Consider the following 18,558-nt stretch of genomic DNA (forward strand, 5'->3'; position numbering starts at 1 on the left):
CCTAGCGCCTTTGACCTCCTAATACCCAAATATCCTGATGATTGCATGAAATTGTGTTGGGGCTCATTTTTTTTCAATTGGGAAAGCAACGAGAAAGAGCAGATTCCTCATCAGATGAGTGCTGAAGGAAACTAGACCATCCAGAACACCCCAGTTCCAATGCCACCTCTAAGAGAAAAGACCAGAGCGTGCAGCCTGGCCCCCAGGATAGCGAATGGTCAGTGGCAAGCCAAGTGCAGAAGTAAAATAGCCATGTTTAAACAAGGAGCTTGGTCCGCAGAAGAGTAAATGGCTCTCACTTTAAATGGGTAGTGCCCGTGACATACACACTGTGGCAGATGTTCTGTGGTGGCCACAGAAGAGGATATTCTATATGAACTTAGAAAGGAGAGCCTTTTCCATTCAAGATAGCACTCTTAGCACATTTGGGACAATGCCTTCTCTTGACAGATCAAGTAAGACATCACAAGCTGGGGGGAAAAAAGTTATTTGTGGAAGAAGCACAAGAGAATTTCTTCTTGTAGTTCACAATCTCATATTCTGGGGGATTCAAGAAAAAAGTAGACATTGTAGCATCAAAACTATCTTTCATATAAGTCACCTATGGCCAAGGGAGGGTCTGTCTTTCGTTCTGCGTAAGACCACAAATTGCTATCAGGTGGTCCACAGAAAAGTCAGAGGGCCAGCGTTATCTAGCTCTCATCTCAGCCAGGCTGAAGTATAACAAAACCTAGGGAAAAAATCAACCATACAGATTGGTTTCCAACAATGGACCAGTTCCTTTACCAGAGAGTAAAGTGTAACACGTTATGGATTTAGTCACATGTGTTTTGATTTTGACCCTGGAAGAATGTTCTAAATTGGCATGCTTTCCTATAACCTTCTCCTTGCCTTAGTAGCCAGACCTCTCCTCAGCCACCTCACTATCTCAAATGTGCCCTGGGGCAGTGTGTCCATCTCTTGGAAAGCCACGGAGCTGCTTTTGATGGCTTTCTTATAGAAGTTAGCAATTCTGACCACCTCCAGGAGGCGATGTTGTGTTCAGTGCCTGCCGCGCCCTGCAGCTCTGTCATCACCAACCTCGAACTTTCTTCTGGTTACACTGCCCACCTTCACGGGCTGGTTGGCAGGCAGTGCACTCAGACCCTGGTGGTCCAAACAACCACAGGTATTTCCTGTGATGGGTTCTTCACTCTCCATTGAACTTCCTTTGAACATTCCAAAAAATCACTCGTTCCCCATTTTTTCACCCTCCTAGTTCCTTCAGATTTTTCTCAAATTTGATAGAGCCACCCAAACCAGAGCTTTAAAGATTAAAAAAAAAATACTCTCACCCGAAATTAAGGAACTTCACTGTCAACCTCTTTTTCTTAATATGCATTCGCATCTGGAGTTGCTCTGTTTGTCTGTAGAGAGTTAACCTGACTTGCTTTGGTTGGATTTCTAAACCATCCTTTCTTCTGGTCTTGAGTAATCGTTTCCAGCTCCTCTCATTATCATCTGCCTGTGGTCTTTCTAATCAGAGTTTGCCTTTGTCATACTCAGAGAGGTGTGTGCATGCCATCTTTGGGCCCTTGGTCAGAATGCTCGACATTGTCTTTCTCTCCACAAAGATTGTAAAAGCAGTGCCACTAACATGCAGAGAAAAGACCCTAAAATGCATCCTAAGAGCCACATGAGAGGACCCGGTGGTCGCATCTTGTCCTTGGGACCTCCATTTGCCTGCATGCCCTACAAACAGACTGCTCTTTTTTCACATTTACTCTATCAAGCATGTTTTGTCATCCACTGAAATCTGTCACAAAGAGTCTTCCTTTCATCCATCATCTTGTCCAAGTCTTGGAGCATGCGATGAATAATCAGAGCATTCCGTTTTGGAAAATTCAGCATGTCAAGGAGTCATTTCAAAGGGTGAGAAGCGGTGAGAGAAAACCCCCAGCTCGCATGGAGCACTAACTACCTTCTGTCGCGGAGTTTTTCTTGCATCTCCCTCTTCAGCTTGGCTGCCCCTCGGGAGACGGCTGGCAGGAACCCTGACCCTGAGAAGCCAGCTCTTACTCAGCATGGCGAGTGTGTTGGCACTGCAGGTCTCTGTCTGCTCGCATGAGGAGAGTCCTCACGTGCATCCTTAATTCGGGAGTTTGCTCCCACAGCCAAATATAGGACGAACAGAGTCCCTTTTGGAGGATTTTGCCTTTTGTGGGGTTGAGGGAATCTGCCAAAGCTGTGGCTGAAAATTATACCATCATTAGCTTCTCAAAGTGACTGCTAGGCAGGAAATCCCATGCCATTACTTAGGCTACGTTCTGCTTCTGAGCCAGATCCTTTTTGTCCCGAGGGATTTTATGGCATGGAGTTGTGCTGTGCAATTGTCCAGCTAAAGTTTATCCAAATGAGTCCTTTCCTTCCTGCAAATACCGTAGCTGCAGCAAAACAACCCCTAGGTCCTTGGGAGGGTCAGTCTGCTCCTTCCCAACCCTAAATCCCCACTTTCGTGTTGCAGCCCTCCAGGGCTCCTGCCTCTCTCTGAAATACAGGCTGGGTTGAACTTACTTTAGTGTTAGTATTATCTGATAAATGTGCATTTAGGAGGCCAGACCACACGCATCTCAGCTGAAAGCAGCGGTACAGGCCCTCTGCTTTAAAAATGGGTTGCTCTTATCACTGATTGTCTAGACTTCAAGGGACAAGAGACACTTACCTTTAGTGGAACCATCCACCTTTCCAAAGGATCCAATACGTGAACTTGCCAATCAGAAAAATGCAACCCCCAACTTCAGGTTTTTCTTTCATGTCTGCATGCCCCAGGCATTTTTCAATGAAAGCCATTTTCACATTTACAGCCTTTGGAGTGAGATGTAGGTTTTCCTATGGCATATACATTTGGGTTTATAAATACTGTTGAGCATTTCTCTTGTACAGATATTTACTTTTAATATCCAAATAGATATGCAGGAGACTAAGGAAACTTCAAAGGAGATTTTCTAAGACTAGCTCCTTGAGATGTTCAAAGAATATCCCTCATAAAGGGGACCCATGGATCAATAAGTTTATGAAATGCTGTGCTAACCACAATCAAGTAGATTTCTTTATAGAACCAGCATCTCAGAGTCTCTAAAATGCTAGCATGCGTTGCAGATCTCCAGGGCGAGGTATTGCCTTCCGTGTCTACCGTGCCTGCTCCACAAGGAGCCGTCTTCTCGGAACATCTTACAAAGTCAGGGCCCGTTACAGACCTTAACGGCTGTACCCTTAACACCTGTGCATTAATCCTGTCTGCTGCTCTCCTAGCTTGTTTCTTTCCTTCATACCTGACTAGCAAGTGGCCATGCCTACACTGAAAAAGAGCAAAAATCTGTGCCTGCCCATGAAGCAGTGGAGCCGAATGTACTACCTTTCATCCACTCTTCGGAGGGATTGATACTTTCATGTTCTGTGGCTACATTCTGGAGAGATCCACCGCTTCCGCTAACAGTGTCTCTTTCTCTCTGCCCATGTCCCTTCTTCCTCTTCAGAGCCAGAGCCACAGTGGGGCACGCTAATTCTTAGCAATATTACTCCCTGCAGCTTCAACGTGTCATGGGCCACCTGAGCTGGGCCTTTTGCAAAGATTGTTATCAGTGTTAGCGATTCTCATGCACTGCATGAGCCCCAGCAGTTCACGGTCTCAGGAGATACACAGCAGGCTCACGTCACCAGCTTGGTGGAGAACACTGGCTATGACATTAGTGTGACAGGGACCACCTGGGCGGGGGACCCCACCAGACCCCTCAGTGCCTTTGTTGTGACAGGTACTCATTCAAAGGTTCTCACCTGCCTGCTTAGAATTCTGAGAGGGGTAAAGGGGAGGAAGCTAATAGGCATTCTAAAGAGAAATTGAACTCCAAACCTCGTCTTCACTCCATATATAAACTTCTAAGTGAAGGGAGAGCAGAGACTGTTGCCAAGAGGCTTGGTCAACAGTTGTATAAAGCATCCACGGATGTCTATGCTCAGTTTTATAGGCTGTCTGACTCACAGTCTGGAGATCCTGGCTAAAGAGTGAGCTTGAAGTTAATAATGGCCTAGGGCAGGAATTTTGTCCATAAATCATGCTACGTAAGGCAGTCAGCCCATAAACCACCTGTCCTAGAAATATAATAATTTATCTTTTTCTCCTAAAAAAAATACTTCTCTAAAATTGACTTAACAGATTCATGAAGGCTCAACCTAGGATAGTAGATAAATCCCAAGTTTAATTTAACCTTACCCACTCATTAAGCTTGACTTCCAACTTCTCTTTGAATTAAGTAAAGAAATGTTTTTGTCTTTTCTTTCCTGAGATCATCCTAAATCAGGCTGCAAAAAGTGTCAGTTTACCAAATATCTAGTCTGAAAAACAGGAGAAGTAGCTTTGCCATCTGGTTTTCACATTAAACCAGGACTCTCCTAGGGTCTAGGTTGCTATAAATGAGATGGGTTAATAATTTCAAGTAACTATTGAATTGGAGGCAATGGAGTGTCCTACAAGAGTGAGGATTTGGGGATGAGGCCTGAGTGGTTTCTGATCCTCTCCCATGTATTTTTAGTTTTGTAACCTTGTCTGGTTATATAACTAAAGAAACTGGCCTGAACCCCAATTTCCTTATGTATGAAGAGAGGACACCCACAGGTCCCTCTGGCAGCCGTGTCACAGGAACTAAGTGGATATGATGAACTGTAACTTCCTGGCATCCAGTTGGCATCTTACAGATGCTGGTCCTCTCTGCTTTCTCCCAACACTACGAGGAAAGTGATGCTCTTAAAAATAAGCAGCCAGCCTAGATGGAAACAACAGACCTATGCAATCGGGACTTTGCTGTTGTTTTTAAGAGAATCCTGGACCTGTTTTAATGTGAGATCAAAAAGCGGTTATATTTTCTGTCCGGTTATCTAACGTAAGCTCAACTATTCCGATGGTCTTCAAACATAGACCATGCCAATTCCTTAGTGGGGCCCGGGGGTGGTGGGCAGGGTAGCTATGACATGGGAATCCCACTGCCCAGGAGGCGAGGAACAGCCGGCCACAGATGCCATCAGGCCCTGACTTGGAGCCTCTTGCAGGACCTGTCACAGAACAGAGGAGAAAAGGAGGCGGGGAAGGCTGCTTTGGGAATCCTAGATCCAGCTACAGCGCTGTCTCAGCTAATCCTTGAAGAGAAAGGACTGCATTTGTAAAGAAGCATATTTTAAATAGGGCGAGGGGGGAATGAGCATGAGAGACTACAAATAACAGGCCCTTGGCTGGCTAATTAGCCTGAACGCGCTCCTTTTCATCAGAAAGCGCTGTTTTGATGGCTTGGAGGTGCAGAGAAGCCAGCTCCCAACGTGAGGCGCCGCTTATCTAAGCAAAGCCCAGCGACGGAATTTGAGACTCTTGTCTTCCAGACAAGGCAGCCTGTTTGCACAGTACATGTGATTTCATCTTTGCCTTTGACATAGTTAGGATTCTGGAGAGATCTTTACATGGTTAAAAAAAAATGTCTCAGAATAAACACCAAGTGTTTCAACATAAGTATAGAAGGTCCAAGCCTCAGAAAATTTAAATCCCTGCACAGGGGATGAGGGCATTTATTTACTTGTTCATTCACTCACCAAACACTTCTTTTTAAAACATTTTTCTTTACATCCCGGGTTTAGACTGTGGGCATTAGTGTACAGTCATTTATCTCTTTGAAAGTTTCCATTTAGCTGCAATGAAAACGAAGGCTCTGAACTAGACACAGCTACAGCGGCCTTGGCCGTGGAAGTCCCGTGTCCATGCCCCTTCTGATAAAAAATAAATGCACTCACCGTTACTGTGTTTTGTTTTGGTAGAGAGGAGGCTTTGGTCCTTTACTAATCCTGCTCATGCCTCAGGACTTGCCAGCACTGGTGAGGTTGACTAATTAGGTGTTGGCTAAGGGTGTGGAAAAAACATTGAACTTGGAGTCTGATGACCTGGATTGGATCTGAGCTTAGCCACCTAGTAGATGTGTGGCCTTGGGCAAGTCATTGACCTCTCTGTTTCTTTAGATGTGAGGGAGGGGGGAAGTATTGACAGAAACTCAGCTGGTATAAGCTCACTCCTCTTGGGGATCCCAATGTGTGGTAAGACCCCTTGGTACATAGAAGTAAGAGTGCCTGGCATATAGGTATTTGGTGAATGAATGAACAAATGATGATGACAGAACTTACTGAAGATCCAGAAAAATACACATCAAAAGAATTAGCAAATCTTAGTATTCTTCACTGGCCATAACCATCGTTTGTTCGTTTTGGCACATGAAAATTTTTACTTTCTCCCTTTATCTCCCTTGTGGACATGTGTCACTAATTGGCCTAATCAACTTGATTCAAAATGTGAACTAGAAGTGGAATAGAAACATGTGAGTACACCAAAAAGGAAGTGTAAAAAGCTGATTTGCTTCAAAACCCAAGACAAGTGGGAAGTAGAGAAAGGGTCCAAACCCAACACGAAATATCCAGTCGAATAGGAGTTCATGGCCATCGGAGTCAGACTCTGCTAAAAACCCTTGCTCTGTCACATACTAGCTATGTGACTCTGGCCAAGTTAATCAGCCTCTTTGAAGCTCAATTTTCTTACCTGTATAATGCAAATAATATCTATCTCATAGGCTGAAGATACCATCATCTAGCTACTGGTAAACTCTTACTAATATCCATTTGCTGAGCATGCAACACATGTACTTGTTGATGGGGTATCTGTCAGTGTTTGTGGAGACTTGTGCTATCCTGGCAGAGTCATTGCTGCTAACCTGAGTTCTTTTCACTCCTCCCTTCTTTCAGAGGCTCTGCCCCTTCTGGAAAACCTAACCATTTCCGACATTAATCCCTACGGGTTCACAGTTTCCTGGATGGCATCGGAGAATGCCTTTGACAGCTTCCTAGTAACGGTGGTGGATTCAGGGAAGCTGCTGGATCCCCAGGAATTCACACTTTCAGGAACCCAGAGGAAGCTGGAGCTTAGAGGCCTCATAACCGGCATTGGCTATGAGGTCATGATCTCTGGCTTCACCCAAGGGCACCAAACCAAGCCCTTGAGGGCTGAGATTGTTACAGGTATTTTGATTCAAGTGAGCCATTTTCTTCCCTTCTGGTTTCTTATCACGTAGCCTCTTTACCGGGTCACCATGGTTTTAACATCTTTTCCACGTTGTCTACTCAATCCATACATGTGGCCTGTTCTTTTACGTCCCCCCACCACAGTCTCCCTTGTCTTATGTCTCTAATGAGCACTCCCCTTCTCCCACCCCAGAAACAAGAAGGTTGAAATGTTTCCACTTGGTGTCCCAAGTCCTTTAGACCATGTCTTATCCATAGCTCTCGTGCATTTACTTTCCCTTCCCCTGTGTTCATCCTGGCTGGGCCCCAGCTACATTTCAGCCTTCTCAGAAGAAATATACCAATGAGTATATTTCAAAAACTTACTACATTTACCATCTCCAAGTTTCAACTATACCCTGGACAAATTTACCAGGTGGGCTCGTCACTGGAAAACCAATGATCAACTTATTATATTGGTAATCACTAATATCATAGATATTCTTCAACACAGACTAAATCCATAATTTTCTCAAGACTAATAATTCCTAGAGAAATAGAGCATTAACAGCATTAACATTCAGAAATCTGTGTTTCCCAAAGTCTAGAGATTATTAGTTTCATAGAATATTCAAAGTCCTACATGGTAAAGAAGTCCCATGTTCAAATAAGTTTCGGAAACACTGACTTAAACATAGTTTAACAGGACCCTTGACCACAAGGCCGTACAGAGCATCCAGAAGGTGTATGTGTCTCTCCAAGAGGGACTTACCCAGGCAGTATTTCCCAAGCTTATTGGACAATGGATACCTTTAAGGAAGAAAATCTAACAGGAATAGTTTTCTGTGCGTACACTTTGGGAAATTCAGCTGTAAGTTTGTCTTGACGTTGAGTTTTGTCTAGATCAGGCAATCCAAGATAATACCTTAAGTCCAAAGTATTCAGCACAAGAGGTTCCAAGCCTCAGGTCCACCGTCTTAGCACTTATCTAATGGGAACAAAAGGAAGCGAGCAAGTCAGGAGTAGGAGCCTTCTTTAGTAAAACGGCTCCAAGAAAAAAAGCGAAGGATCCTAACATTTATATCATTTTAAAAGCCATTTTGCTCATGATCAAGGGAAATATAATCAGCGGTATCATCACAGGCATCTGTACAGATCGTTAATGCTGGTTTATTTGTCTTTCCAAAAAGAAAAGAGAAAGATCTCACAGAGGATGGGCACTCAGCCACTGGAAGACAGAGAGCAAATGTAAACAAGTAACTGGCTTTGAACTTGTTTAATAACGCAGGGGAGGGGCCACGGCTGAGTCCAGATGTGGATTTATAGACTTGCTTTTAGACAAAACTCACAAACGCGAGCATCCCCCCGGTCTGTAGTGAATGCGCCCGCACCGTCTCTCCCCCGCTGGGCCTGCTAGACTCGTTCACGCTGAACGGTTTTCCTTGCGGTGCGCGGGACCTCTGCGTACTGACATCCCCCGGAGGGGGCGTTGCACGCGCTGATCGATGATGTTTTCTCTCCTCCTCCCGCCACCTTCTCCCCTTCTAGAAGCCGAGCCAGAAGTGGACAACCTTCTGGTTTCAGATGCCACCCCGGACGGTTTCCGTCTGTCCTGGACGGCTGATGAAGGGGTCTTCGACAGTTTTGTTCTCAAAATCAGAGACACCAAAAAGCAGTCTGAGCCGCTGGAAATAACCCTCCTTGCCCCCGAACGTACCAGGGACGTAACAGGCCTCAGCGAGGCCACCGCGTACGAAATCGAACTCTATGGAATAAGCAGAGGAAGGCGGTCCCAGCCAGTCAGTGCCATAGCAACGACAGGTACCGTACAGGGCACAGGAGCAGGGCACGGACACGCGCTCCCTGGGGGCCTTGTCCTCGCAGGGCTGGGAAACCCCAGGCGCTGTGCGCGCAGACGAGCTCGCCTTCAGACCCTGGCTCTTTCCGTTGCAGACGGGGTGACCTTGCACCATTTGGCTTAGTCTTTCCACAGAAAGGGCATGGGTATGATGCCATTTAATTAACAGTGTTGTGATGATTGAATGAGGTAATTCATGGGAGGCTCAAAGCAGGACTGGCATATAGCAAGGGCTCAGCAAACTTACATATTCATTATTGTCACCAGTACAGCACCAGCGCTTCATTCCAAAGACTTTTCCTTCTACCTATTATCTCTCATCATTTTTTATCCAGAGGATATACTTCCTCGGTCTTTGGTCAAATGTTCAAACCACACGCCACCTATAAGATTAGTATTTATTACATTTTGTGTGTGAGTGATCTGTACCGGAATCAGGACAGAGAAAAGAGGAAGCGGGCAGGGTCGAGGGCTGCAGCTCAGGAAGCCCGCTGATTGCATTCGATACTCACGGCGACTCGAGAAGTCTAGAAGGGTCTAGAAAGCTCTAGCGGGGCGTGGAAACCCACTCCATATGAGTTGTTCCAAGGAGAGTGAAGGAAGATGGTTAATAGCCCGACTCTTTATTATAAGTATAATAATATGGAAACTGAGATGGCTCCGTAGAAGGCAGAGGAGAGGCCTACACCAGGTGGGCGAATCCCTTCTCAGAACTGAGGGAAGTGGGGAGACGTAGCCTTAGCCAGAGATGGCTGTTCAAAGGGGAACCAGGGAAAGAATCGCAAAACCACAGGGAGGGGTGAAGGGGACCGGAGAACTGCTGTAGCCCGGCCGCTTCTGTTTGTGCGCGAAGAGTCTGAGGCCCAGAAAGATCAAGTGAGTTGCCTAAGGTCACACAGCCAGGTTCGGGGTAGAGCCCAAACTTATTTTAATACTATTAAATATAATCAGGCTGGATGACAGATAACCAATAAACACACAGGGATGGGCGAAGTAGGTTCGCAGTTGTGAGTGCCCGGAACACAGTTTATTCTGGTATTACTGTTTATTAATTATTGCATCATTTACCATACAAACAACTGTAAACCTACTTTTGCCCACCCTGCACGTCCTTGCCACTCTGACAGGCATAGGGCATTCCACTAGCCCAGATCTTCTCTTTGTCCAGAGGTGGGTTTTTCATGAGAGCGAGTTTCAGGACCTAATGAGCTCCCAGAAGCCACCTGTAGAAATCACAACCAATGTGTGTAGATGTGGAGGAAACGCTGGGATCCAGGCAGCCATTCGGTCAGGGGGAAAAAAACCCTGTTTCTTATTAACAGGGACACCCGATCCCCGGGACGTGGGCCCTTGTCTCCTCCCCCCTGTGGCTGCCCATAAAACAACTGCAGATCAGAGGCAGAGCCTGATTTTGACCGTGGTTTATAAACACTGTCTCTCAGAGTTTACTTCTGATCACTGATTTTGTTTCGTGGGTCTTTTTTTCTAGAGGCAAGTTTTTTCCTGCAGTTCTAAAGCCAAAGGAGAATGAATAATCATGATTTTTTTTTTTTTAAGAACAAAAGAAAAGGCAGACCCCACTTTTTTGAAAAGCCCTTTCTTTCTTTATTTTCTTTCTCTGGGGCCTTGTAGTTCACAAAGAGAAATGCGTGTGTGTGTGTGTTCCTTGCTTATTAATAGATCTCAGAGAGAAACGCGTGCACCTTATTTATGTGACCATTTCCCTACTGATGGATACTTAGGTTATGACTGTTTTGCTCCTTCTGTCTGTCGTTTCCTGCATCTGCCATGTCCTCCTTCACCATAGCCTTGCCCCCCTTTGGAAGGCGCAGAGTTGCCAGGAGCTTCTTTTGCCTCGGGAGCTCAGTGCCAACACACCTCTGGGCACCATCTGGACAGGCCCTAGAACAGACAGAAAACAGTTCACATCCAGCAGCAAAGTAAAATGATTCTGTCTTTCTCTGCTGGATTTTCCTACCCTGTCCCCATTGGGAGCCCCAGGCATGCACCCCTGAGGCCAATGGGGGTAGTCGGTGCCTCTTTTCCCAACTCCCAGAATGTGCCCCCTCCAACTGCACCCCACCTTTCCCAGCCAAACAGCCTCTTAACTCCTCCGCTCAATTCCAGTTCGGATGCACTTGAAACCACATACCACAGCGTTTCAGTGACCTTGGATCTGGGGCCTGGGTCTACGCATCTGCAGAGACACTTGGCGATCCTCCCTTCTGGAGGGTCCAGGCCCTTTGTGCAGAAGGAGACATGCTCAAATAGCAAATAGTCTTCCACACTTAGGTAGGTCTGTGGTCCAGAAACATCACACACATCGACCCTGAAATTCTACCACTACCAGGCCATTCAGGAGGGCATGGTGGGTGAGACTACTGGCTCCGACAGTTTCTCAGATAGGGCAGATAATATTGCCATTTTGCAGATGAGAAAACTGGGATCTGGAGAAGAAAGCTGTGGTCTCAAGATACACCCTCTCAAACGGGCTAGGACCTGCATCAGTGAACTTTGCAGGAGAGCCTTGGAGCCTGAGTTTACACTGCTCCCTGGGGTTTGTTTCTCAGCTGGCCTCATTTCGATCTTTCCTGGGGGCTACCTCAAAATCCAAGGTGGCCCGTGACAGAAAGGGTCACACGGGAAAGAAAGTAAAGAGGGGGCGATTGTGTTTACTGAATTCTTACTGTGTGCCAGATTCTGCGCTAGGGGCTTTATAGCCATTATCTCTGCTAATCCTCAAAACATCCCTGAGGGTGGGCACCATATATCACTGGACAGTCGGAGCAATTGAGGCTCAGTGAAGCGAAGGGACCTAGTATTTGGACAATCAAGATATTGCAGGCTCCAGAGCTCTTGTGGTTTCCAAAGATCTCCCAGGAGAGGGCAAAACCCCAGGTGGCCACAGAGTCTGGGGGTGGCTGCAGGGTTGCAAGAGAAAGCCGTAGGAGGAGAGAAAAAGATAGAAATGGAGAGAGAACAAAAAACACCCTCTCCAAAATCGTCTGCGGGTTTCAGAACTTAATGATCGATGTGGGCTGGAGAGGGGAAAAGATGAAGTGAGAGTCCCTGGAGAGCTGAAAATTGTTTCCTGAATTCTCTGGTTAAGCATGGTCAGCTAAAGAGGGCAGAAAGCTACGCCAAAAAATACACTGAGAAAAGCCAGAGGACACCGGGTTTGTAGGGGGAAGTATTTATGTAGCAGAAACTGGCCCCTGGGCACAGCTTTCGCCGCAGGTAAACCCAATGTCCATGGGCTGTTTGCTTTGGTGATGGGCCCAAGGTTACTCCCCTGGCTCTGGACCTCCATCCAGTTCTGGGAATGGGTTTGTCGAGGTCAATGTCCATGTGAACATTATTTCCATGATCCTGGGGTTATACTCAGTTCTACTGCCCAGTCCTAGGACCCAGAAGGGTCACATCACAAGAATGTTCATTGGGAAACCGAGCCTCAGTTTACTTCTCTGCCAAATGACTAACCATGCCTTCTTCTCAGGGTTTTCCGAATGAGGGTTCATCCTTACAAAATGCAAAGAACTATACAGTTGTGAAGTCTTGGTATCATTTAATAAAAGGAACTAGAAAGCCAAGTTTTTTAAAATGCTAAAATCCAGAATTAAAGGACAGTGTGTTTCAAGCCGAGGATCCACTTGCCCACACTTCCTTAGACGTCAGCTGTGGGGCTAACATTCTCCATGAATGAAACCAAATGGCAGCTCCACATCCCTGGGCCCTGTACCTGAATGGAAGAATGGTTGTTTCTATCAAGTCGTAACTCGGCCACAGATCACCACACTCTCCATCCTAAAGGCTCAGCCCAGACACGGACTAGGGGCTGACTTCGCCTGGATAAGGAATCCAGGAAGAATCTTTCATAATCAGGATAGTTAACTGACTCTGGGTTTCTCCTTTGTTTTCTCCTGGACAGCCATGGGCTCCCCGAAGGAAATCATTTTCTCGGACATCACTGAAAACTCGGCTGCTGTCAGCTGGATGGCACCCGCTGCCCAGGTGGAGAGCTTCCGGATTACCTATGTGCCCACTGCAGGAGGTAGGGGACTTGGGGAGGGAACGGGAGGAGGAGCCTGGAGGGTTTGGGTGGGAAACTGAAGAGATCCTGGTCATTCCTGTCACCCCAGACATCATGGCCATCCTTATGTCTGAGACCATCTGGACAGACTTTGTTCGTAAAGTGCTGTGAGGTCCTTAGAAGACACTACCTTGTGAGGGTCATTTTATGAAGACCCTTTCCAGCCCTGAAACTGTAAACATCTATGAGAAATAGATCCCCAATATTGCTTTCACACAATGACCTTTTCTCTCTGAGCATGCTCATCTGAAAAGCTGGCCTTGACCTAGATATGTGTGAGGTTTTGCCTTTGGATCTGTCTCTCAATAAAGGGCGAGAAGTTGTGACTTAGTCAAATCGGGAGTTCTAGCGTAGAGCACATGGGCTGTAACAGAGGCCATGGAGGAAACGGTCAAATCTGCCTAAAAGCATCCTGGCAGGTAGTGAGCTCCCTGTTAGCAGAAGTGTGTACAGAGAGAGTACTTGACAACCTCTTCAGAGGAATGCTATAGCATCTCTACGGAGAGTTTGGCCAGCTGATGTTCAAGCTCCTCACCAGCCCTGAAATTGTAAGAAATATAAGTTTTGGACTTCTTAATAACTATAAGAGTACAAACTTGACTATGACCATGGTCTTTTCTTAAAGAGTAGAATCTCAGCTAGTAAGGGAGCCTGTCTATCCCTAACCTAAGACAAGGGGTTAAATGTATTAGATATATATCACGTAGTGAGCTTCCCATATTCTCTGTGAGAAAAAGAAGGAAAATTTGCGCAACACGACAGTTCTCTGCTGAACGGAAATTTGCCATTTTTAGCACATTGTGACTTCATGTTTTTTCCTCTCCTGGCTTGGTTTTTGGCCTCTGCCTGGATGGAAAAACACATTATACGAAAAGCAAGACCTCTTCTCTTATGCCAGAGGGTAGGAGCAGATGAGAAGTCAAGAAAATGGCACAGGACGAAGATGTAGTGTCATTTCCAAGTCAGACACGTCCATTCCCGGGGCCACGCGGAGCACGCGTCTGTGATGCTCAGCAGTCCCCGTGTTGCTTTTGCTGTGTTCCAGGGACACCCTCCACGGTCACTTTGGATGGGACCAAGACTCGGACGAGGCTGACGGCACTCTTACCTGGAGCCGAGTACCTTGTCAGCATTGTCGCCATGAAAGGCTTTGAGGAGAGCGACCCCGTGTCAGGAACGTTCGCCACAGGTGCGGTCCCACCGTCAGCGTCCCGGCCCGCGACTCAGCAGCTGGGAAAAGCTTTCCATTTAGGAACCTTAGCGGGGAGGGGACCCGATTCGGAGACCACGCGCCTCATTTCTGGGGCACCCCCAGCCTCTTATGGGCCGGGGAACCTCAATTTCACCCCTAACCTCCCTAGGCCGCCGTTTCCTAGGGCCAAGTGGAAGAAAAAGCTCAGGTTTGGGGGTCTTACTGGCCTGGGTTGAAATCCAGAATCTACCACTTCCAGAAACATGAGTGGTCAGTTCATTTCTGGAGGCTCTAGTTTCTGTCTCTGTGGAATGGGTACAATTCTGCTTCCTTTGCTGTAAAGATCACATGGAACGATACACGTAAAGCATCTGTTATGTGATGACTGTGCAAAATCAGTCTCCTCCCCTCACCTGCCTGGTACCCAGAAACCATGAGGTCCTTTCAGGCAGGCCCTTCACACAGACCTGTGACGGTGACAGATGCAAAGTAACTGAGCAGCTACTGTGTTTCAGCCCTGTTACTAATCCCTTTGCAGTTAAACCATTAAAATGGCTATTATCATTCCCATTTTACAGAGGAAACGACTGAGCCCCTGGGCCCTATAACTAGTAAACGCTGGAAGCAAATTTGAACTGAGGCCCCTCTCACTGCAAGCTCTGTGTTCTAAAATTCAAGATTACTCTCCTATTATAACCTGATTTGGACAGCACACCGTGAGGAGGGGAAATAATGAATCGCACTGAGGGGAAGGAAGTGGGAAATTTCTCCTCAGGCAGCCCTGTCCTAAACAATTTATCCTGTAATATATGAGCAATTATCAATTTAATCCATTCAAGGATGCCAAGAATGGGCCTCAGAGATTTTTTTTAAATATCCTAATAGTCTCAAAGAGTTTATAATATGCAACTAAAACCTCCCATCTGAACCCAGAGCCCTGTCCACCCTGCCACACAGCCCCTTGCGTCCCCCACAGAGCTTTCATTCATGGATTCTCCACTGCAACACCTGACAAGAGCCGGATGGGTTTCTTCCCAGGCCCCACTGTCCTCGTCAGTTATAGGAGCGTCTGTACAGGCCTGATGAAGCAGTAAGGAACCTGCAGCGGACAGTATGGGACCCCAAATTACTCTGCCACTCCTGACTGGCAGGCCAGTCATTGCATCTCTTGGGGCTCAGGCACTTCATCAGCAAAACTAGCTCATGACAGCTGCCCTGGGTCCTCTGGGGCTATCGTCCCGGGATAACTGAGTAGTAAATGGGAACCCAGGAGGAAAATAGTCGTATTTGGTTTGGTTTCTAAAAAAGCGGTGTTGGGTAGCAGCAGGGGTCAGTTAAAGGGCCTGGGCCCTGGGAATATTTATATTTTCTCAGAACATGTCATTTGGAAATCATATCTATGACTCCAAATATGAATAGTCTATTCATAACACCCCATAGCACACATCAAATACACTGTCTAGCTCATCTTTACAGCAGCCACCCTTTGACAACTGGAGAAAGTGAGGTTTGGAGAAGGGAAATGACACAGGCCACACAGACCCTAGACAGAGAGGCCAAGGTAGAACCCAGACCTCCGAGCTCCAGAGCCCGGGTCCATATCATCTCCAAGCCACCTAACCAGGGCTCTTGCTCAAAGCCCAGGAAAGCCTCTGGCAGCCTTCACTCCAAAAGTTTGTCTGTTTTTGTAAATTCTCTCCCCTGGGAAAGTGATAGGAACTATGATGCTAACCCTGTCATGTGTTCACCCTTTTCCATTTTATATAGCATCTTTCCACCTGCAACATCATGTGACAATCAGAACAGCACTGAGGATGCAGCCAGGCAGAATTGTTACTCCCATTTTACAGATGGGGAAAGAGAGCCCCAGGGTAACCTGGCCAGCAAGGGAAGAAGTCATGATTCAAACCCAGGTCACCCTGGCTAAATCTTCTGGGCAGCTGACACTGTGTCCCAAACCAGGAGTCCAGGAGCAGTGTAGACGGCGGAGCAGCTGTGGGCTGAGGTCCTACCCCATGTCTGCCTATCTCTCCAACACATGACCCTCTTTCTGTGCAGCTCTGGACAGCCCATCCAGCCTGGTGACAGCCAACATCACCGACTCAGAAGCCTTGGCCATGTGGCAGCCGGCCATCGCCCCCGTGGACAGTTATGTCATCTCCTACACAGGGGAGAGAGGTGAGGCTGGGTCCAAGGCCCTTCCCGCTCTGAGGAATGTCTGTCTGTCCTGCTGTAAATTTTCCCTCTCTCCCTTCTCCGGCCATGTTTGGTAAAGCATGACAAAAATGCACAAGGAGGCAGGAAAGGCCAGCAATGTCCTGTGGCTCTCGACTGGCACCTCAGACCAGGGGCTGGGGCTGGGTACGTGGGTGGGTGTGGAAGGGCCTGGTCAGGGGCAGGCACGGAGGCCCTGCCATCTCCCTCTGCTAATTGTCCAGAGAAAGAGCTTCCGAATTGTAGTTTTGTCACGGGAATCCGCAGGCCACTTAAAGAAAAACCTAAGGGCCCATCCGCAGCCTGGCCGTGCTTCCCCAGCCGGCCCTCCTCCTGCGAGGGCCTCCACCCGTGGCCGTGAGCCACCCTCCCTAGGAAGCAGCTGTCATCTCTTACAGGGAAGGAGTCCAGAACCTAAAACCTTAAACAGGCTACTTCAGGTGACGCTGGGGAGCCTGGGCTTCTCAGAGGCCACAGAGGAGGCCAGTGGTAGCAAATCTGACTGAGAAATCAGAAGACAGCATTCTTCGTCTTTGCGAGCATCTTTGCTAATTTACTCAGTTGGCAAAGTAAACACTTGTTTGGGGCTCCAGCCGACAACAGCCAGCAGAGCATTAAACTCAAATCCAAACAAAAGAGGGGAGGGAAGAGCAGGTCCTTTCCAATGAATGAACCATACTTTCGTAATGAGCGCCTCTAGGAAAAAATGTTACTATTTTATTAGAGCGTGTGTGAGTTTTATATCTGATGGCTCAGTATTGTTTTACTTTCAGTGACAGTAGGAGAAGGCACTGTAATCTGTGGCCTCTGAACATCTTAACTCAGACCCTGCAACCGCCTAAGAGAGTTCTCTGCAAGGACAGAGCCTGGGGGGAGCAGGGGGAGAGGGAGAGGTGTTTGCATTTATTCTTTAATTCATAAATATTCTCTATGCATGAACTCTTCCAAGTCCAAGAAGATGGTGTTGTCTCACCTAAAATATATCTGGAAAATTCTCATGACCCCCAGCTCACCTTCCTTCTGATTTGGTGCCTCAAAAAGGGCGTGGTCAAGGCGATGGAGTGAGAGGTTCATAGGTGATGTGGTAGGGTGACCACTCGTCCCAATTTGCCTGGGACTTTCCCAGTTTTAGCACTAAAAGTTCCCACACCCTAGGAAGCCCCTCAGACCCTGGCAGCCAGGGTGGTCGGTCCCCAGTGACTGGAAATGAACACACCTGGGCACTGGTGTTTAGTTTCCACCATTAGACCTGACACGGTGGGTCTCAGAGGCAGTGACCAGGCTCTGGTATGTCTGCCGCCCGATTTGTGACGTCCCCCAGCCTATTGGTTTGACAACATTTGGCAAATTATAAAAGGACATGTAAGTAAGTAAAAAGGAGAGGAACAAGCCATGGACAGATTAAATGTGGGCAGCCTGAGGCTCGAAGAGGTTGCCTGCATCTCCCCTCTGGCTGGTTCTGGAGCCTCAGCTGCACCATCTGGAAACTTCTCCTGACCCTCAGTTCCCCTTCCTTCTGATTTGGTGCCTGGAAAAATTCAGTCTCCCTAGGATGAATCTTTTGTATATGAGGTGCGCGCTCAAGAGAGGGAAAGGGGTGTGAGTCATTTCAGAAATCAAACCTGCGTTTCTGCAGGGTCACTGAGAGGGTGTGTATGTGTTAGAAGAAGTGTGTGCACCGTTGGCCAAGCCTGCTGACGGCTCAGACCAGGAGAGGTAACTGCCTCGGTTTGTGTGTTTCCTGTTCAGTGCCAGAAATTACACGAACGGTGTCCGGGAACACGGTGGAGTATGTGCTGACCAACCTGGAGCCGGCCACCGAATACACGCTGAGGGTCTTCGCAGAGAAAGGGCCTCAGAAGAGCTCAACCATCAGTACCAAGTTCACAACAGGTACGGAGACACCAAGAGCTGGAAGATGCCCACCCACAGCCCCCTCTTAAACAGTCGCTCTCTCCAGCTTCCTTCCTAAGTCAGATCCTTGCAATGTAATGATATCAGCACCAGCTAAATTCACCAGTGCCCATTCGACCAGGACCTGGAGAAACACACCATTTCCTTATGAACCAAAATGACCTGTTCCCCCCATGGAATAGAAAATAATTTTAGAAGAAGAGCTTTTAAGTGGAAAACCAGTCCCCA

General features: G+C 47.3%; 1 protein-coding gene across 5 annotated transcripts in view; it reads left to right on the forward strand.

Moving 5' to 3' along the window:
* TNC (tenascin C) overlaps positions 1 to 18,558 on the forward strand; it is an 81,843-nt gene that overhangs the window by 52,470 nt on the left and 10,815 nt on the right. For 4 of the 5 annotated variants that reach the window (XM_087822862.1, XM_087822863.1, XM_087822861.1 and 1 more), the window contains exons 16-21: positions 6,808 to 7,080; positions 8,611 to 8,883; positions 12,849 to 12,971; positions 14,056 to 14,199; positions 16,261 to 16,380; positions 18,166 to 18,309. In XM_087822862.1, coding sequence (XP_087678988.1) covers positions 6,808 to 7,080; positions 8,611 to 8,883; positions 12,849 to 12,971; positions 14,056 to 14,199; positions 16,261 to 16,380; positions 18,166 to 18,309 — 1,077 coding nt within the window. The remainder of the gene's footprint in view (positions 1 to 6,807; positions 7,081 to 8,610; positions 8,884 to 12,848; positions 12,972 to 14,055; positions 14,200 to 16,260; positions 16,381 to 18,165; positions 18,310 to 18,558) is intronic. The other variant, XM_087822864.1, reaches the window with a different exon arrangement.

Source organism: Miniopterus natalensis, chromosome 12, assembly GCF_054644295.1.
Source record: "Miniopterus natalensis isolate mMinNat1 chromosome 12, mMinNat1.hap1, whole genome shotgun sequence".
NCBI classification, from domain to species: domain Eukaryota; kingdom Metazoa; phylum Chordata; class Mammalia; order Chiroptera; family Miniopteridae; genus Miniopterus; species Miniopterus natalensis.